Raw genomic sequence first — 21077 nt, forward strand, 5'->3', positions numbered from 1 at the left:
AAAATTTTCAATATTATAATATTTTTTTTGAAACTTTTTAAAGTTTTAGTTTGATCAAATAAAAAATCGGATCAAACGAATAAAACTTTTTAATTTGGACGCCTGATAAATCAAGCTTTCCTGCTCATTCGCTGTTGGAAGCATATTAATCTTTATTTATACTGGTTCTGAACCAATTTCTAAAAGATTTCTAGCCGATGTGGGACGTTGTACATAGTTCTTTTATTTATATAAATTTAAAAATTTTCCTTTTTCTAAAAATTCTGGAATTTTAAAAAATGTTAATGAATGACATGTCAAATCCTTATAGATTGTTTAAAATAATTTTTAATATTGAATATTTTGGAGATTTTAAAAAATGTTAATGAGTGACATGTATTATCTCTATTGGTGGTTTAAAATCATATGTGGACGTCTTTAGGAGCTTATAGCTCCTACTTTTTATTAGTATAGACTAGGTTTTGAACCCACGCTACGCGTGGGTTTATTTGATATATTTTGATGAAAATTATATATACTCACTCCGTTTCAAAATATAAAAATCATAAATAAAGATGCATAATAAAATATATTAAACTAATCTAAAAGTAGCATATAAACTTGAAAACATCTTATATTATGAAACAAAAAAATCTTCTCTAAAACATCTTATATTATGAAATGCAGGGAGTATGTGATTGATGACAGTAATGAATATTATCTTATAAAAATAAATTATATTAGTATTAAATAAAATTTTAAATTTCAGAGATACAATTTTTAAAAATATAAAAATGAGTTGTGTTATACATTCAAATCAGATCAAAAAAATCATGAATTTAACTCGACGTCCAGGCAAGGCGAATCAAACTGGTGACCTCACATATCCTAAACCATTTCTTTGACCACCAGAAAAACGAAATAATTTTGTAATCTTGAATTTATCTCGTTTTTCATATTTAATTGATCGCTACCACCTATGTTTTCGTGTTTTTTATTCAATGTTTTCTTATTTTTCATATTCTTTCTTATCATTTTCATTGTCAAATTTTATGGTAATTTTCATCGTTACTTTTATCCTGTTCTTTGTTATACTTTTCTTCTTCTTTTTCTTCTTCCTCGTCAACTTTTTCACATTCTTTCACTGAAAAACAGTTTTTTAGACTACCATACAACTTGTTAATCCATCAAACTCCAAGAACAAAATCTTTTATTTTCTCATAAATTTTGTGCAATTCATAAAGACTAGCACAGTCAACACATGCATCCAATTATTGATAATTTCATCCATATGCTTATTCGGTTTAGGATCCACATGTATTGAAACTTCTCAAACCAAAATCTTTACTCGCGGAGAAAGTAATATGAACACATGTATAGTTAAAATAATATTTGTGCTTTTCGTCGATCCTTTTTCTTTAAACTCAAATAACATCAACTCAAGGTCTTGCGACATCAATCCTTCTTTCTTAGACTTAAAAATAAAAATTTTACTGCAAGAATATCAAATCATATTTCTTTTATTTCTATAAATTTTAATTTTTTTCTTCTAAAAATTCTAAATAATATAGATTACTACTATATTTCCAAAAATGTTAATTAGTGAAATATCTAATTCTTATGAGTTGTTTTAAATCCTATATGGACACCTTTAGGAGTTTATAGCTTCAACTTTTTATTAGTATAGATATAATATTTTAAAATTTCTATGGAGGTTAAGTAATTGTAATATTTTCAAACATTCTATGAAGTTTAAATATTTTTAATATTTGAATCTTTTAAAAGTTTCAATATTTATAATATTTTAAACTTTTAAAATTTATAAATTATAATTTTTTAGAAACCTTTTATAAGCTAATAAATTATTAAAATTTAAAGATCATAAGATTTTGAAGTTTTAAAAGGTTTCAAAATATAATATTTGAATCTTTTAAAAAGTTCAATATTTCAAATATTTTAAACTATTTTAAAAACTTTTTAAAAGCTAAGAACTTTAAAAAGTTTCAATATTTATAATATTTAAACTTTTAAAAATTTTCAATATTATAATATTTTTTTGAAACTTTTTAAAGTTTTAGTTTGATCAAATAAAAAATCGGATCAAACGAATAAAACTTTTTAACTTGGACGCCTGATAAAACAAGCTTGCCTCCTCATTCGCTGTTGGAAGCATATTAATCTTTATTTATAGTGGTTCTGAACCAATGTCTAAAAGATTTCTAGCCGATGTGGGACGTTGTACATAGTTCTTTTATTTCTATAAATTTAAAAATTTTCCTTTTTCTAAAAATTCTGGAAATTTTAAAAATGTAATGAATGACATGTCAAATCCTTATAGATTGTTTAAAATAATTCTTAATCTTGAAAATTCTGGAGATTTTAAAAATGTTAATGAGTGACATGTCTTATCCCTATTGGTGGTTTTAAATCATATTTGGACGCCTTTAGGAGCTTATAGCTCCTACTTTTTATTAGTATAGATGATTTTTAGAAGAAAACTTGCAACAAACTACAAATTAACAACAACATAACTTGCGGGACTGAATCTAGATTTGATTAAAATAAATCATAAAACGTTTAAGTGATTATAATGAAAAGTAAAAAATATCTATATATAATAGCAAACCCACTTTTTTGTGTCAACTTTTAATCCAGCGGATGAGATTAGTTCCAGTTTTAATCCAACGGTTTAAAATTATTAATCTTGTCTTTTCGTCGCACCCCCATCTTTCAAAAATCACACCTCTTAGTCTTTGCATCTCTTTGTTGTACCTCCTGGTTTCAAAAATCACATCCATTAATTTTTACACCTTTTAAATCACACCTCTTAGTCTTTGCATCAATTTGTTGTACCTCCTGGTTTCAAAAATCACATCCATTAATTTTTACACCTTTTAAATCACACCTCCTTAGTCTTTGCATCTCTTTGTTGTACCTCCTGGTTTCAAAAATCACATCTATTAATTTTTACACCTTTTAATTTCACACCTCTATGTGTTACACCTTTTTGTTGTATCTACATGTTTCACATCTATTAATTTTTACACCTTTACATTTCACACCTCTATGTCTTACACCTCTTTGTTTATTATATATAAACTTTTCTTGACTACATAAACAAGTTTCGAAAAATTGTTTTCTGAGTACTAAAGAATTGTATTTTTGAAGTGTTTTCTAACTTTCAAGCATCAATCTCTAATTCAAGATAATTTAATATTTTTGCTGCGAATGATCTGTAGTGTTTCTCGGTTAGATTATTATTACTGTGAGTCGACACTATTAAGTTCATACATTAATCTTAGTTTTGTTAACTTTTAGTCTCTTCAAACGGTTTAAAATTATTAATCATGTCTTTTTGTGGTACCCCCATCTTTCAAAAATTACACCTCTTAGTCTTTGCATCTCTTTGTTGTACCTCATGGTTTCAAAAATCACATCCATTAATTATTACACCTTTTAAATCACACCTCTTAGTCTTTGCATCTCTTTGTTGTACCTCCTGGTTTCAAAAATTACATCCATTAATTTATACACCTTTTAATTTCACACCTCTATGTGTTACACCTCTTTGTTGTACCTCCATGTTTCACATCTATTAATTTTTACACCTTTACATTTCACACCTCTATGTCTTACACCTCTTTGTTTATTATATATAAACTTTTCTTGACTACATAAACAAGTTTCGAAAAATTGTTTGCTGAGTACTAAAGAATTGTATTATTGAAGTGTTTTTTAACTGTCAAGCATCAATCTCTAATTCAAGATAATTTAATATTTTTGCTGCGAATGACCTGTAGTGTTTCTCGGTTAGATTATTATTACTGTTAGTCGACACTATTAAGTTCATACATTAATCTTAGTTTTGTTAACTTTTAGTCTCTTCAAACGGTTTAAAATTATTAATCGTGTCTTTTCGTGGCACTCCCATCTTTCAAAAATCACACCTCTTAGTCTTTGCATCTCTTTGTTGTACCTCCTGGTTTCAAAAATCACATCCATTAATTATTACACCTTTTAAATCACACCTCTTAGTCTTTGCATCTCTTTGTTGTACCTTCTGGTTTCAAAAATCACATCCATTAATTTTTACACCTTTTAATTTCACACCTCTATGTGTTACACCTCTTTGTTGTACCTCCATGTTTCACATCTATTAATTTTTACACCTTTACATTTCACACCTCTATGTCTGACACCTCTTTGTTTATTATATATAAACTTTTCTTGACTACATAAACAAGTTTCGAACAATTGTTTGCTGAGTACTAAAGAATTATATTATTGAAGTGTTTTTTAACTTTCAAGCATCAATCTTTAATTCAAGGTAATTTAATATTTTTTCTGCGAATGACCTGTAGTGTTTCTCGGTTAGATTATTATTACTGTTAGTCGACACTATTAAGTTCATACATTAATCTTAGTTTTGTTAACTTTTAGTCTCTTCAAAATTTTTAGCCTTTCCGGTTTTCATGTTTTTGCATGGCTAATGTTATTAAGTACGTGTGCCATATTTTTTGCTGGCTAATGTTTTTGATTCTCAATGTGCAGATTTTATTTTTTGACTTTCTGGAAAAACCAAAACCAAGATACGAGAGGCATGATGATATGCAGTGATGCTAGAGCTACGGATAAGCCAAATTTTTTTAACAAACATGGTATAATTATAATTTTATATATGTTCTTATTTAACCTATTCATTTTTTCTAACAAATATGGTATAAATGTTAATTTTTTTTTTGTAGGATGTCCATTAGATGTAATCCAGGTTAGTTTACAGTTTTTTATAAATAAAGTTTTTAAAAATTTTAATTGAATTATAATTTCTTATACTTTCTGGGTATCAAACATTTTGATAATATATAGAAATATTACAAATGAGCATAGAAATAGAGAGTGCCGAAAAAAAAGCCAGACATACTTGTGACAACACAAAATCAAATTCTAGAAAGCGTAAGCACGACCAAATGACAAGTCAAGTTAGAAAGAAAAGATCTACTAAAGGTAACTTATTTAGTCTTTGATGACTTTCTGTAACATCCGCGAACCAATTTTTAAGGTTTTGGTGTGGGTGTCGATCGACACCCTTGGTGTATCGATCGACACCATGTTTTCTGGTTTGGTCCGGTTCGTTTTAATTGCTGTTTGGTTCGGTTTGGTTCAAGGAAAATCCCTAAATCGTGTTATAAGTGGAGAAGCGACAAATTAAGGGTTTTGAGGGTGTCTTGTCGCCGTTTTCAGAGATAGAGAGAGAGAGGAGAGAGCCTATTGTGGTGTGAAGGAGATTAAAGGAGAAAGATCAGAATCGTTAGGGTTTGGGAGGAAACAGTTTCGGCATATCAAATCGTTCTCAAAGTTTCGTGAGACACGTTTTCTCAGACGCGAGTTGGGACCATCGGAGATTGTAACTGAGATCGTGGTCTCGTGTGGTGTCTGATCGTGCTGAAATTTTGTGGGAAGCTTCGTGACGTCTAGGGGTAGCTTTTCACCGGAGTGATTTGATAGTTAACGGGCGTTTCTGGGCTGTTTCAGACGTTAGGAGGGTCTCAACTGGTTGTATTGGTTGTTATAATCAGTTGTTAAGGTGAGTGCATGACCATGGCTTATCTAAGCCTTAGAATCCTTTGTTGTTCTTACTTGATTGGTGGTGCTTTGTGGTGTGGTTCTTGCTTGATTGGTTGTGTTAGTGGTGTTGTTCTTGCTTGTGGTGGTTGTGTTATGGTTCTTATAGGTTCCTGAAGGTTTTGGGTGAGGTGGGAACGGATTGGAGATGATTGGAAATGGAGGTTCGTCGTTCGGATTCGTGCAGTTCGCGTCTGCGAAGGGAGTGTCGATCGACACCAGTTAGGTGTCGGTCGACACCATGTTTGGTCAGTGTCGATCGACACCTCTCTGGTGTCGGTCGACACCAAGTTGCTTGTTTCGTGATTTTTCCTGGTTTGTTTGTGTTTGGTTGTCATTTGTTAAGCATTGGAAATCTCAGTTGCTTGTGTGTATAGCCCAGTAGATGGGAGGATTGCCTCACTAAGTATTTGTGATCATACTTACGCATCTCAATTGTTGTTTGTGGTGTGCAGGTTTGTGACGTGGAATCATAGCAATGAGGAGGAGGATTATCTAGGGTCTCGTTTGTGTGTTATTGGATTTGTTGGTTATGTTGTTGGAACCTGGGTTAGTGTTATGGTAGTTTGCCGGATAGAATGGTTAGGAATGTTATTGTCTTGATGATGTTGTTGGTTTTGTATTATTGGTATGTTTCCGCTGTGCTTAATGTTATTGCTAGTTTATTGTTGAGTTGTGGTTTGGGTTGGTTAATTAAGTAGTATGGGATGCTTAATTATATATTGTTTTTAATTATTAAAAAAAAAGGGGGTCGGGTTGTTTCATTTTGGTATCAGAGCCTTTACGGTTCTAGGATGGTTAAATGGATGGTTAGAGCGGTTAGGAATTTAATTGGGTGAATTATTTTCCTTTTGCTTGATGCATGATGTTGTGTGATGGAATTGATTATGAGTAGTTAGTAAATTTGTCTGCGATATGGAGTCCTAGTATAATCCTCTTCGAGCCTTCAATGAGATTCCACGGTGAGTTATTGTTATGTTTCTTTGTGTGGTATTGATTTGTTTTCTGCTTGTTAGCCTCTGTTCTTGGAAGATCAGTGGTTAAGGTGTTTGAGTAGTTGGTCGTGGACGGGGACGTGGTCGTGGTCATTGTCGGGCGGGTCCCGAGGCCAGCGAGTGTGTGGTCTAGAGTTCCACGAGGAGGTACGTCAGAGGGTCGCAAGCGTATCATGAGGGACCAGAGGGGATTAGCCGGTGAGCGTGCCGGGGGTGCTGGGAACCCAGGTGTGGGGTTGCAGCAGGTGGAGCCCAGGGTCGAGATGATCGCTTGGCGGATCTGTTGGCGTGCTGTTGGAGCGGTTACCGAGAGGGGTACCAGTGTAGGCTCCTGTTGTGCCGCATGTGGCGGGGTGCAGTCGAGGACTGCAGATGTTGAGGACTTTCCACCTTATGTTAAGAGGATGGAGCGGTTGTAGATGACCGGTATGAGATTATTCTCAAGAGGTATCGGGCCTAGAGAGGCGGATAGGTGGACATATGCAGTTGGAGCAGATATTTCTCTGCTTGGTGGTTAATCCAGTTGGATATAAGTTGAGTGGGCAGGTGTAACATTGCAATGTTATACTCGGACCACATGAGGTAGTTGTGTCGAGAGATGTTTATAGTCGTTAAGGATTGTTGCTCCTGAGGGGATGGTGATTCCCCTGAATACCGATAGCTCGAGGGGCTGAGCGCTCCGAGAGTGGCAGAGGGGATGTTGTTCTCCTGAGGGAATGAGTAGTTCCCCTGATACCGAGATCTTGAGGATTGTGGTCCAAGAGTGAGATGGTATAACTCGAAGACGCTGGTCTGAGAGTGAGATCGGTATGACTCGAAGGTTGCGACCTAAGAGTAGAAGAGTTGGGAGCAAGAAATTCCTAGGACGTGAGTATAAACATAATGATGTAGACCTTGAGAGATTGACGGTGGTTTAATCTCGGGTTTTGAATGTGTTGACTTTTGGGACAAGGTTTTATGACCATAGCGGTTATGAATGTTTGGCTGTGCCCCATGATTGTGAGGCCGGTGGTGCCGGAGTCCCGGGAAGGGGAGTTACAGCGGGATTGAGCCGGGAGAGGCATGTTTGCCAGATACATAAGTTCACAAAAAGCCTTCATGGCAGGATAAACTAATCGTTGTAACGATGCTGGATGAAGTTCATTGGAGTTGGACAGGGTTGCTAGATCCAAGGTTTTGGTAAACTTGTTGGAGGGAATAAGTCAAGTGGTTTGAGTTAGCTGCCTGCAAAGCATTTGACGCGGTGAATCAGAATATGCGAACGTATGGTACTTGTTTGTTTTATTACGCTCGTATTGATGATTTACTGTGGAGAATTGCCAAGTGGAAAAGCTATTTCTGGAATAAGTTATCTTGGGGAAGTTTCCCTAAGTGGCAAGTTACTAGAGGTTCTTGGACGAACAAGAGGGTTGATATTTAGGTGGCGGCGAGTTGATGTCGGCATACTTAAGTATTTGTTTAGTTGAGCTGAGGAAGCAACTAGAGGATTTATGGAGCAAGGGATTTATACGTTCTAGTGTATCACCGTGGAGAGCACTGGTGTTATTTATTAAGAAGAAGGATGGGAGTTTCCGCTTGTGCATTGACTAATGGGGTTTGAACCGGGTCACTGTAAAGAACAAGTACCCTCTTCCCAGGATTGATGAGTTGTTGAATCAGCTGGGAGGTGCTACTCGGTTCTCTAAGGTAGATCTGGCGTCGGGTTATCATCAGATACCGATAGATGAGGCAGATGTGAGGAAGACTGCTTTCAGGACGAGGTATGGGCACTATGAGTTTGTGGTGATGCTTTTCGGATTGACTAACACGCCAGCAACGTTTATGAGATTGATGAACAGTGTGTTTCAGGAGTTTCTGGATGTATCTGTCATCATTTTCATCGACGATATCCTGGTTTATTCTAAGAGTCCTGAGGTGCATGCAGTGCATTTGAGGGCAGTTATGGAGAAGCTGCGGGAGCAGAAGTTGTTTGCTAAGTGGAGCAAGTACAGTTTTTAGCAGCGTGAGATGGGCTTTCTGGGTCACATTGTTTCTGCATAGTGAGTTTCTGTAGATCCGGAGAAGATTCAGGCTATCAGGGATTGGCCTAGACAACGGAATGTCACTAAGATCAGGAGTTTCCTTGGTTTGCCAGGTTACTACAGGACCATGAGATGAAGTCTCTGGTAGGAGAGGTCAGTGCGTTGAGCTTGTGTGTGGTTCCTCGAGAACCATTGGGTTAGGAGGCGGCTTATGGAGCGGATCTTCTAAGCAGGGTGTGGTTGGCTCAGGAGAAGGATTTGGGGCTGGTGAATGTCTCTAAGGATGTTGATTCAGAGTATCAGGTCTCAACTAATGGTACTATCTTGGTGCACGGTTGGATTTGTGTGCCCAAGGATGAGGATTTGAGATAGGAGATCTTGAGGGAGGCTCATGCGAGCATGTTTTGCTATTCATCCAGGAGCGACTAAGATGTACCGTGATCTCAAGAGGTACTATCATTAGGTCGGGATGAAGAAGGTTGTAGCCAGTTGGGTCGCGAGGTGCGACGTGTGTCAACTGGTGAAGGCTGAGCATCAGGTTCCAAGCGGATTACTAAGAGTCTACCCATTTCAGAGTGGAAGTGGGATATGATCACGATGGATTTTGTGGTAGGATTGCCAGTGTCATGAACTTTTGATGTTATTTGGGTCATTGTGGACCGGTTGACTAAGTCAGCATATTTTTTATCCATTAAGAAGATTGGTGGAGCAGCGGTCTTGGCTAAGAAGTATGTGAGAGAGATAGTCAGATTGCATGGGGTGCCAGCAAGCATTGTGTTTGACAGGGATTCTAAGTTCACTTCGGTGTTCTGGAAGGTATTTCAGGCAGAGATGGGCACTAAGGTGCATATGAGTACAGCTTATCATCCCCAGACAGATGGACCGTCTGAGAGGACGATCCAGACGCTGGAGGATTTGTGTGTTGGATTGGGGTGGCCATTGGGCAGATCACCTGAACCTGGTAGAGTTGCTTACAACAACAGTTATCAGGCAAGTATTAAGATGGCTCCTTATAAAGCTTTGTATGGGAGACCATGTCGTACACCGTTATGTTGGACTCAGGTGGGGGAGAGGAGCATATATGGTGCGGATTTTTTTCAGGAGACCTCAGAGAAGATTCGGGTTCTGAGGCTGAACATGAGGGAGGCTCAGGATCGGCAGAAGAGCTATGCTGATAAGAGGAGAAAGGATCTTGAGTTTCAGGTTGACGATAGAGTGTACCTCAAGATGGCTATGTTGCGGGGTCCTAACATGTTATTGACAGAGACTAAGTTGAGTCCGAGGTACATGGGTCCGTTCAGAGTGGTTGAGCGGGTGGGACCAGTGGCATATCGGCTGGAGTTGCCTGAGGTTATGCGTGCGCTCCACAATGTATTTCATGTGTCGATGCTGAGGAAGTGTCTTCACGAGGGTGACCGGCTGTTGCCTAAGATTCTTGAGGATCTTCAGCACAACATGACGTTGGAGGCGAGACCGTTGAGGGTACTCGGGAGGAGAGTCAAGGAACTTCGGAAGAAGAAGATTCCTTTGATGAGAGTTCTGTGGGACTGTGATGGAGTAGAGGAGTAGACTTGGGAGCCTGAGGCGAGGATGAAGGCAAGGTTTAAGAAGTGGTTTGAGAAGCAGGCCGCGACTTGAGCTTGTCTAGCCGGGTCTGAGTTGTAGTCCGTGGCTGGAGCGGGTACGGAGTATTCCAGCCCATCTCTCTTGATACTTGGTCGCTTAGGGGTGGTTGGTTGTGCGACTCAGTACTAAGATGAGGTGGTGCTCGGAATGCGGGTTGATGGATTGGATTGTTGTATCTTATTGTTTCTGTTGTATTTTCGTTGAGGTTGTAACGATTATGACATTTTGAGATTAATAAGATGAGTATTTTTCTTTATGTTTGACAGTTGTCGTCATGGGAAAAAGAGAAATAGCTCGGGCTTCTATTTTTGGAAGTTTCCATAAATAGAAAGTTTCCACAAAAGGAAAGTTTCCAAAATTAGAAAATTTCTAAAAGGGGAATTTTTGTGGGAAGTGTTGAGGTAGATCTAGCCGGGAGATACTCGATGGCATCAGGTTTGTTTTGCTCAAGGCCGTGTGGGCCCAACTCATGTGATACCGATAGCTCGATGGACTTTGTGGCCAGAGAGTGGGAGTGGTATGAGGCTTCGGATGACGATCCGAGAGCGTGCTTGAGGGTGACGACCCAAGAGCGGGATATTTGAGACTCCCTGGATACCGTAGCTGTGAGCCGCGGCTTAGCAGTGAGCCGGTATGTCTCGAGGGTTGCGACCCGAGAGCGGGGGGAGTGTGTGTGAGTGACTTCCTGGATGTCGTAGCTTAAGGCGGTTGGCCTGATAGCGAGCCGGCATGATTCGTTGGTTGCGACCACGGACGGGGGAAGCACTGAGTTGTGAGCAAATAGTGTCTTTGATGCGAGTATATTGGCTAGAGGGAGACCTCATGGTTCAGTCGGAGGTGTGCGGGCTGTTGCGACAGTGCACGGGAAACCTTGGCTGACGGTATTTAGTCCGGTTGGGGACGTGCGGGCCGTGTTGACGGTGGCACGGAGGTCCTTGACAGTTGGACGGTTTTGCGGGATTCGAGGATGAATCCTTGTTGGTGGGGGAGAATTGTAACATCCGCGAACCAATTTTTAAGGTTTTGGTGTGGGTGTCGATCGACACCCTTGGTGTATCGATCGACACCATGTTTTCTGGTTTGGTCCGGTTCGTTTTAATTGCTGTTTGGTTTGGTTTGGTTCAAGGAAAATCCCTAAATCGTGTTATAAGTGGAGAAGCGACAAATTAAGGGTTTTGAGGGTGTCTTGTCACCGTTTTCAGAGATAGAGAGAGAGGAGAGAGCCTATTGTGGTGTGAAGGAGATTAAAGGAGAAAGATCAGAATCGTTAGGGTTTGGGAGGAAACAGTTTCGGCATATCAAATCGTTCTCAAAGTTTCGTGAGACACGTTTTCTCAGACGCGAGTTGGGACCATCGGAGATTGTAACTGAGATCGTGGTCTCGTGTGGTGCCTGATCGTGCTGAAATTTTGTGGGAAGCTTCGTGACGTCTAGGGGTAGCTTTTCACCGGAGCGATTTGATAGTTAACGGGCGTTTCTGGGCTGTTTCAGATGTTAGGAGGGTCTCAACTGGTTGTATTGGTTGTTATAATCAGTTGTTAAGGTGAGTGCATGACCATGGCTTATCTAAGCCTGAGAATCCTTTGTTGTTCTTGCTTGATTGGTGGTGCTTTGTGGTGTGGTTCTTGCTTGATTGGTTGTGTTAGTGGTGTTGTTCTTGCTTGTGGTGGTTGTGTTATGGTTCTTATAGGTTCCTGAAGGTTTTGGGTGAGGTGGGAACGGATTGGAGATGATTGGAAACGAAGGTTCGTCGTTCGGATTCGTGCAGTTCGCGTCTGCGAAGGGAGTGTCGATCGACACCAGTTAGGTGTCGGTCGACACCATGTTTGGTCAGTGTCGATCGACACCTCTCTGGTGTCGGTCGACACCAAGTTGCTTGTTTCGTGATTTTTCCTGGTTTGTTTGTGTTTGGTTGTCATTTGTTAAGCATTGGAAATCTCAGTTGCTTGTGTGTATAGCCCAGTAGATGGGAGGATTGCCTCACTAAGTATTTGTGATAATACTTACGCATCTCAATTGTTGTTTGTGGTGTGCAGGTTTGTGACGTGGAATCATGGCAATGAGGAGGAGGATGATCTAGGGTCTCGTTTGTGTGTTATTAGATTTGTTGGTTATGTTGTTGGAACCTGGGTTAGTGTTATGGTAGGTTGCCGGATAGAATGGTTAGGAATGTTATTGTCTTGATGATGTTGTTGGTTTTGTATTATTGGTATGTTTCCGCTGTGCTTAATGTTATTGCTGGTTTATTGTTGAGTTGTGGTTTGGGTTGGTTAATTAAGTAGTATGGGATGCTTAATTATATATTGTTTTTAATTATTAAAAAAAAAGGGGGTCGGGTTGTTTCACTTTCTAATCTGTATATACAACTTTTAAAAAACATAATGTATAACAGTCACTTTTAGAGTGATATGGAATCTGCCAAAAAAAAGAAAAAGCAAGAAATTTATAAAATTAGTGTTTAACCTAAAGAAGAGAACATCAAAAGGTGAGATATTATTATCACATGTTTCACCACATCGACTTCGTTTTTGCTGTCGTTTATTGAAGAACATGATGGTACCGATTCATAGACATAAGTGAGAAATCAAATAGAGGGGGATGCAGCCTGGAAGGAGAGCAGCCGACACGGTGGAATGGGATGGATTGGGAGAGACCAACATAAAATCCTATGTTCTATATTTATTAATTTTCTGAACTTTTGTAGTTTAATTGAATTGCTTTGATTGAATCGCTGATGAGTGTACAAGTTTTTGTCTATATGCATTCTTAGTCTGTTACGTCTTGATTTTTTTTCTTTTCCAAAGAGGAATATGTGATTTGAAGCAAATATTACAAATCCATGTATCAAATGTATTAGTAGGAAATAAGGTAATCAAGATTAACCCATTAAAAGGGAGGAAAGAAGGGGGTCTTTTGAGGGAAAATGTGAGACCAATATGCATGTAACTGTGGAAAGCATTATAGCCAAATATATATTTCTAAAAGTTGTAGCTGAAGAATGTGAGTTACTCTATACTAACCAATTAGGTTTGATTGGTCGGTCATATAAAACTCGGTTTTGTACATATCTAAAAGTGAGAGAAAAAAACATCCACAAGCATAAGTGAAATTTTATATATGGTTAAAAATAATGTTCATAGTAAATCATTTGTATACAAACTCCACCTGCTTACAGCATCGGAATATTGATTGTGATTTGTGAATCAGTAATCTATGGAAAGAGAAATCGCGTATCAAAGTGAAGGGGAAACAAAATTCAATCCAGCCATCTACTCCGATCCCAATCTTCGACCTTCCTTCGACAAGTGGCATTTAGTATTTTCTCAATACAATAAATAAACCAAGAGAGAAGCAGCCTCGTATGTATTTCGATTGATAATGATCAACAACAAAGACAATTTCTAATAGCGAATTAAGAAAGGATACCAATATATAGCACCATTTGGTCGGAGACAAGCATAAGTGAAATTTTATATATGGTTAAAAGTAATGTTCATAGTAAATCAAGCTCTAAAAAAGGTTCACTTTTGTGTGTGACAACATAAAATATAATAACATTGAAATGAATCTTTGGCTTTTTAATCAGCAGAAGGCAATAGCAAGAAGTGAAAATGATCAAATTGATTGAGAAAAAAAAGAATTTAGGATGAATTACAAATGTTAAATTTCAATTTAGAATTTCATCTCCCCGTGCGGCAACGCACGGTCGCTTTCCTAATTTATTTAATTACAAATAAAAACCACTTATTTTATAGAAGTAAAACTAGATAGGGTAATTGTAGTTCGTGTATGACTCAGTGGGACATGATTATGGTTCCGAATAAGTTGGCTAAGGGAGTGTGAGATGAGGATGGTCTTACTTAACCTGAGTATAACATAAAAGAATTTACACTTCTTAAGAGGAAGATGCAAATGGGACTTTTAATTCATGTTTTGGAACACTTTGAGCCAAGAGGTCAAACATGATTATATGACACTGTTGTAGCCCTCATTTGTAAGAAGACGCTTGACGGCATGAAGAGAAGAGCCCCGCCAATCAGACCAAGAACCACACGGCTACGAGATTAGCTCCACCTGTTCAAGCTTGACTCCAGATCCGAACCCATAAACGCTTTTGAGGAGGAGGATGAGGGTGTGATGAGTCTGCAGCGCAGGTGCGAGTAACACAACACAACACGATGACTTTAGAATTTTCCATTTCCAATATAAATGCAAAGTAGAAGAGAAAAATTGAAGCAAGAGCTGGTTTATAATAAAGAGAATCATATACTCAGGGGCAAACTAATTATAACTACTAAAGTTGAGGAGGTGGAATGAAGTAAGGGGCGGGGTTAGAGGAGAATACAGCATCCATTGTTTCCTTATAGCCCAAATCGAATACTCCGCTTTCGCTCTGGTCTATGAAATAAACTGACTTATCTAGTGCGTCATACAAGCTAGCCTGGAGGCAGAAAGGTTCAGACTTGGAGAGAAAAATGCAGAGGTCTCCGATGTCTTCAGTGTACCTAGCCAATCCAAACGTGTCTATCTTGAACACCAGCATTTTCCTCTCCTCCATCCTCATCACACCTTCATTGTTGTTTCTCTGTTTGAACCGCTTCACTATGAAAATTTCTCCAGTCGGGCGTGACTCCACCAACTCTTCACTCCTGCAACACGTATCTAATTTCCCCCACTCTGACTGCACGAACTCAGGATGGTTTGGAAAGAACAACGTTTCAAGCTTGGGTTTGTGCATGTGTTTATCAAGATTCCAAGAACATATGTGGGTGCCTCCTGAAGCAGGCATGGAGAACATGTCATCTCTCTTTGAATACATGACTCTGGCGGAAGAGAAGCTAGGATCTTCGATTCTGATGTTGACCCACTCAGGGTTTTTCTGAGCAGGTCTGCATAAGCTGAGCTGAGGACCGAGGAACTTGACAGCCACGATGCAGTCGTCGTCCTCAGGAGAAGAGGAGGACATGGCCACGTTGGTTACCAGTTGGGTTTGGCAATGAGGCAAAGTAACAAGAGGAGGCAGTGAGATTCGCTTTGGATCTGAATCTGAAGCACTAGGGTTGAGGTCATCTTGGAGACGTACTACACCGTCTTTCAAAGTAGCTACCCAACCATGAGATGCTCCTATCGTTCCCGTTTCTGTCATCAGCTCCATTGGCACCTTCTTTTCCAAAACCTCAGTCCCAGAAGAAGAAGAAGATTCAGAAACATCTTTAACCACGAGTCTACCGATATCCCCGTCTCTCGGAGTAGATCCACAACATTCAGCGCCGACGATGTGATAGAGAGGGGTTCCCGACAAGTACCGAGCGCCACCGAGGTGTCCCTGGCGAGTACAATTTGTAATTGTGTGAATCTGACTATCTGAGTACGTACTCATTGATCACGTATTATAGGCTTACAAGTGATAAGGCTATATATCGAAACCTAACTATGTCAGATATTTGCAAACCCAAGATTCTCATATATATTCAATCGAACAACAATAACAAAGCGAGAAGACAAAGAGGATCTTACGAGAGCAGGTGGTTTCCTCAGACAAAGCCTCGAGATCCGGCCGAGAAGCAGAGAAGATCTCATAGTCCTCTCTCTTGGTTAAGAAAGATAGTGCAAAATGAACCCTAGATTGAAACATTTCTGTGTCCCCTGATTTTTATTAATTAAGACAAATTGCCTTGCCTACCAAGTCTATGGTTCTTTTCTCGTTTCCTCGGTTAGAATTTGATTTATGTTTCAATTTTATTTCTTCAGTCATTTTACAGACAATAACGAGTGGGTCCATCACTGAGTGTAAAACCTAAGCCCACACAAGTCATCATCATTCGATACTGTTTTGTTTCTTTTCTTTTCTCTAATGGATCGCCACATCTATATTTTTAGCATGTGTTTACTTGGACTAAAGCCTAGTCAACAATGTGAAATGGAGGATCAAGAACTGTTTGTGATTTTATTAGATTTTGGGGATGTTAACTATAGTGAATGTTGTTTGATATCCAAATGGCTGATATGATGAGTTATACTTATGTTTTTTTACTCAAGGCCATGGAACTTGATCTTCTCTCTCCGGATTTTGCAATATGTGGAACGCAAGACTATCCGCTTTTGACATCATTCATATTTAGACTTGATGAACCCCATTGGCAAAACTCATCTAAAAACATTTTTATATTGTCTGAGATATCTCATTATAATCACTTAAGCGTTTTATGATTTATTTAATCAAAATGATTATAATCAACCTTCCAAATTTTGATGATGTACGTAATATTACTTATTCCCTCCGCATTCAATCATTCATTCATTCACAGTATATGCCTAAATTGTTCAAAAAAAAAAAAAAAATTGAAACATAAATCAAAACCGAAGGTTCCAAAAATCACCGACTTGGTGGGCAAGGCAATTTGTCTTTTCTAAGAAAAAGCAGGGGACATAGAAATGTTTCACTCTAGGGTTTGTTTGACACTATCTGTCTTAACCAAGAGAGCACTATGAGGTCTTCTCTGTTTCTCAGCGGGCTCTCGAGGCTTAGTCTGAAGAAACCACCTGCGCTCGTAAGATCCTCTTGTCTTTCTCTCTCTGTTATTGTTACTTGTTGTTCTGTAACACTTGTTCTTCTAATGATGTTTGAATTTGATTACTCCTCAGGGACACCTCGGTGGCGCTCGGTACTTTTCGGGAACCCCTCTCTATCGCATTGTCGGCGCTACACCTTGTGGATCTACTCCGAGAGACGGGGATATCGGTAGACTCGTTGTTACAGATGTTTCTGAATCTTCTTGTACTTCTGGGACTGAGGTTTTGGAAAAGAAGGTGCCAATGGAGCTGATGACAGAAAGGGGAACGATAGGAGCATCTCATGGCTGGGTAGCTACTTTGAAAGACGGTGTAGTGCGTCTCCAAGATGACCTCAACCCTAATGCTTCAGATTCAGATCCAAAGCGAATCTCACTGCCGCCTCTTGTTACTTTGCCTCATTGCCAAACCCAACTGGTAACCAACGTGGCTATGTCCTCCTCTTCTCCCGAGGACGAGGACTGCATCGTGGCCGTCAAGTTCCTCGGTCCTCAGCTCAGCTTATGCAGACCTGCTCAGAAAAACCCCGAGTGGGTCAACATAAGAATCGAAGATCCTGGCTTCTCCTCCTCCAAAGTCATGTATTCAAAGAGAGATGGCATGTTCTCCATGCCTGCTTCAGGAGGCACCCACATATGTTCTTGGGATCTTGATAAACACGAACCACACAACATACGGATTCCATTTCATGAAGAGTTGTTGCAGTCGGAGTGGGAGCGGTTGTCTCGGTGTTGCAAGAGCGAACACTTGGTGGAGTCACCCACAGGTCAAACGTTTTTGGTTAAGTGGTACACACGTTGCTGCGAGAAGACACAGAGGGTGCTTACGAAGCGGTTCATGGTGTTCAAGATAATTGAGAACGAATGCGCTATCTGCACTAATGAAATTGGAGATTTCTGTTTTATTCTTTCCTCCAAAGGCGAACCTTTCTGTCTCCAGGCTAGCTTGAATAACTTAACCCCAAACTGCATCTATTACGTGGGAGGCTATGACTTCGGAAAAGTCAATATTGGCAATAATGTTAAGGTTGATGGAATTCAGATTTCTCCAGCCCCTTACGTCATTCAACCTCAATCCTAGTTCCACTTTTCTGTTCTATAACGTGGGCTCTGTTTTTTTTTGTTTTGTTTCTTGGCGTTAGGCTTTGCATTATTACAATGTAATCTCTAAAAATATATGTGATGACACTTGCACTTCAATTATGTAATGCTTCTTCCGAAAAAGAAAATCTGAGTTTATGTAACAGTGTTGAGTTGTTAAAAGTTTGTTCATTGTTGTGGTTATGGACCGTTCCACTAATCATTGGAATGAGCAAACTTATCAAAATTTCTACATTCACGGGACTTAATTGAAAGTTGAAACATCACATGAACTTGAGGACTTTAACCCCAAATACAATCCCTAGGAAAGTTGCAATGGCGATCCCAAATATTCCGACAAGAATCCCGGGAACTATCAACGAGCTCCATCCCTTTTCCGTAGCCATTCCCGCAGCAGTTGTTGGTCCACCAACATTTGCGTTTGATGCAAGAAGCAAAAGCCGTAGCTCTATCTTCATCACCTTCCCTATTCCTAGTAACACCCCAAGATGTATTACTATTTGTAACAAAGCAAACATAAATATGCTTGGACCTGTGCTTATTACACTCCTTATGTTTCCACTTGCTCCCAACACTGCAAAGAACACCTGTTTTTTTGTTTTCCATACAATTTGAATAGCTCTTGATCAACACACATACAATTATGCAAATGGTACGTAAATATATAGATAACTATGTATTGATCACATCTCTCACCTGCATCAGAACTAGAGCCATTGCTTCTCCAGATGGTGCGAGATGGTCGAACTGAGACGGAAATATAGTTGCTAAAACAACAACTATAGCAGTTATTGCTGGTAAGCTACCGCCCGAAATCCCAAAGTACGTTGTGAAAGCAGTTGCAGCTTTGCATATAGCTAAGGACACAACTATTCCTGTAGCCATTTGTATCACAGTAATTTTGTCTCTGCTTTTGTTAACCATCACACCATCATCTGCCATTATATTAAAAAGGCATCATCAAGTTATTATAAATCAAACACACAACTTCGAAATTGGTTATGTGATCTTGCTTACCACTAGTACTTTCTGCTTGTGCAGATTCAGCGGGTATCTTAGAGGCTAAAGCAAACAATGACATGAAATATAACGCGCATATAACACTATCAGCAGCAAGTCCAGCAGCTATCACTGAAGGAGATACATTGAGAGCTTTCGCTATAGCAATGTAGTTTCCAGCTGCACAAAAACAAACAAACTAAGCAAAAAACAACTTTATATAGCAAAATATATATATGAATGGTTTATTATTATTACCTCCACCAATATGTCTTCCCATAAGAGCAGCTGCTATTTTCCAACTATCCGAACCAAGCGATTTCATCGGTACGAGTAAGTAAGCCAAAACCGTCCCAACCGTTGTAGCAACTGTATTAACGAACAAAACAAAAATTGGATTTAGATGAAACAGAGTCATGGTCGTGATCATGCAGATAAAGTGAAAAGAGAGATGAAGCTTTTGTTACATGATCCGATGAGAAAAGCAAAGAGAAGTTTTCCAGTAGATTGAATCACACGGCGAAGATCTGCTCTAAACAAAAGCAGAGGAACAGCTAACGGGAGCAAGAAGTTCATCATTACAGAGAAAGCAGGAGCTTCTGAAGAAATGATCCCTAAATTGCTAGCTGCAAGTCCTATTAGAGTGCTCACTAGTGCACCGCTCATCGCACTTCCTATTTTTGTCTTTTCCGACCTGTAAGATCAAATGACAATTAGAGCGGACGGATGATATGAACACATATCCTTTATAGATTACTTTTATGCGTACCAAATACCGAAAGCTCCAGTGGCGAAGAGAGCAGTCCACATTCCCCATTCATCGTTGGGAGAAATGAGAGGCGTGCTTAACTGCGATCTTACTGTAACTGATCGGATCAGATCCTGTCTGAGAAGTTTCTCGTTTCGGTAACGAAACGGTGAGAACAGAGATGAGTGTGAAGAAGGAGAGGAGCTAAGGTGAGAAGAGTCAGCTTTAAAAGAAACGGTAGGAAGAGTGTTTTGGCGGGAAACAATGTTGAAGATATATTGGTCTTGTTACTGGTTATAAGAATCAAGAGAGATGATCAAGAAGCAATGGGTAAACCTGATACAACCGAAAGTACAGACACAGATGCAGTGAACGTTGCAGTTAACAAGTCAGATACAAACATATGTTGAGAAACAGAAGCATTGATCAAGTCGGAGCATGTGTAACCAGCTACAGACACAAACGCAGTAATTCCTCAGATAGAGAATCAGAGAATCTACCACAGCCAAGACAGCTCAATGTAAAGTCACATGGAATGAAGTGACGTGTTGAACCTTGGAGTCTTAGTGAGAAGATCCAAGAAGTGAGAGCTCAACCAATCATGCTTTAAGCTCATGAGAACAAGTCTTCCATTAGCAGTTGAGTAACTCTGAAAGTGCAACAGAGCAGAAAGAAGGTATCAGCTGCATCATACAACTTAGCAGAAGTTTGTTTAGCAGTTGAGTAAACTTGAAGTGCAACAGAGATGAAAACAGAGCAGACAACTTGTAGTGGCTGTGTAGTGCTACAGAGCTGGAAACAAGAGATGAATCGTGAAGAGGTTGTGTAGTGCAACAGAGCAGAAAAGCGTCAAGTTGCAGCAAACAGTGGAACGGCTGTGTCAGAGAAGCATGCTTGTGTTAGGTACGACAGGAACAAAAGCATGGGTCAAGTTGACAAAAAGAGAACAAGCTTTTACCCAAAAGACAAGAGGAAGAAGCTTGTGGAATCTAGGGTTTATGGAGAACTCTAAGAGGTATAAAAGGAAGAGGTGGTAGCAAAGAGAAGCTTACGCACCCTAGACCTAAAATTGAGAGAAGCACACATGTTGTGTGTGGTGTTGTCCCACCAACAAGATAGAGAATCTGTTGGTGGTTTTTGTAGAGGTTCACACTCGTCGGAAAAGACAAAGAGTGGTGGTTCCTTTAGTTCATGTAGATAAGAGTGGTAGGCACAAGTGTGTGCTAGATACCATTGGCAAATGTGACTTTTGCGTTCTTATTCTAGTGAATGATTCTGGACTTGGTCCCGGGGATGTAGGTTATCCGAACCCCGTTAACAAATCTCTTGTGTCGTCTCTTCACTATCCTTTCATCTCTCTGTTAAGCATCGCTCATACATATCTGTTATACAAGTCTGTAGATCTAGCACGCAT

The 21077-nt window shown here is 39.2% G+C and overlaps 3 protein-coding genes across 3 annotated transcripts; 1 reads left to right on the forward strand and 2 right to left on the reverse strand.

Annotated features, from left to right (window-relative positions):
- Positions 1–13976: 13976 nt before the first annotated feature.
- On the reverse strand, positions 13977–15876 carry LOC147949008 (uncharacterized). The gene is made up of 2 exons (XM_087477654.1): positions 15761–15876; positions 13977–15569 (listed from the first exon to the last, which is right to left on the reverse strand). Exons 1-2 carry the CDS (start codon positions 15821–15823, stop codon positions 14538–14540), a joined length of 1095 nt encoding a protein of 364 aa, XP_087333780.1. The 5' UTR covers positions 15824–15876; the 3' UTR covers positions 13977–14537.
- An 855-nt stretch (positions 15877–16731) lies between these two features.
- Positions 16732–17896, forward strand: LOC147949009 (uncharacterized). Its single transcript, XM_087469548.1, has 2 exons — positions 16732–16794; positions 16889–17896. Exons 1-2 carry the CDS (start codon positions 16732–16734, stop codon positions 17894–17896), a joined length of 1071 nt encoding a protein of 356 aa, XP_087325674.1.
- A 173-nt stretch (positions 17897–18069) lies between these two features.
- On the reverse strand, positions 18070–21077 carry LOC104753361 (uncharacterized). The gene is made up of 9 exons (XM_019232073.2): positions 21042–21077; positions 20218–20312; positions 20061–20113; positions 19685–19946; positions 19383–19609; positions 19174–19284; positions 18934–19095; positions 18613–18851; positions 18070–18503 (listed from the first exon to the last, which is right to left on the reverse strand). Exons 1-9 carry the CDS (start codon positions 21075–21077, stop codon positions 18180–18182), a joined length of 1509 nt encoding a protein of 502 aa, XP_019087618.2. The 3' UTR covers positions 18070–18179.

This window comes from Camelina sativa, chromosome 2 (genome assembly GCF_030686135.1).
Source record: "Camelina sativa cultivar CO46 ecotype springtype chromosome 2, ASM3068613v1".
In the NCBI taxonomy this organism is placed as follows: domain Eukaryota; kingdom Viridiplantae; phylum Streptophyta; class Magnoliopsida; order Brassicales; family Brassicaceae; genus Camelina; species Camelina sativa.

Coding starts and splice junctions, on each gene's coding strand:
- LOC147949008 (XM_087477654.1), bottom strand. CDS start 15,823: ATGAGATCTTCTCTGCTTCTCGGCCGGATCTCGAGGCTTTGTCTGAGG. Junction 15,570..15,760: donor TGAGGAAACCACCTGCTCTC/GTAAGATCCTCT, acceptor TGTACTCGCCAG/GGACACCTCGGTGGCGCTCG.
- LOC104753361 (XM_019232073.2), bottom strand. CDS start 21,077: ATGCGTGCTAGATCTACAGACTTGTATAACAGATAT. Junction 19,096..19,173: donor GGGAAGACATATTGGTGGAG/GTAATAATAATA, acceptor GTTTTTGTGCAG/CTGGAAACTACATTGCTATA. Junction 18,852..18,933: donor ACAAGCAGAAAGTACTAGTG/GTAAGCAAGATC, acceptor ATATAATGGCAG/ATGATGGTGTGATGGTTAAC.
- LOC147949009 (XM_087469548.1), top strand. CDS start 16,732: ATGAGGTCTTCTCTGTTTCTCAGCGGGCTCTCGAGGCTTAGTCTGAAG. Junction 16,795..16,888: donor TGAAGAAACCACCTGCGCTC/GTAAGATCCTCT, acceptor ATTACTCCTCAG/GGACACCTCGGTGGCGCTCG.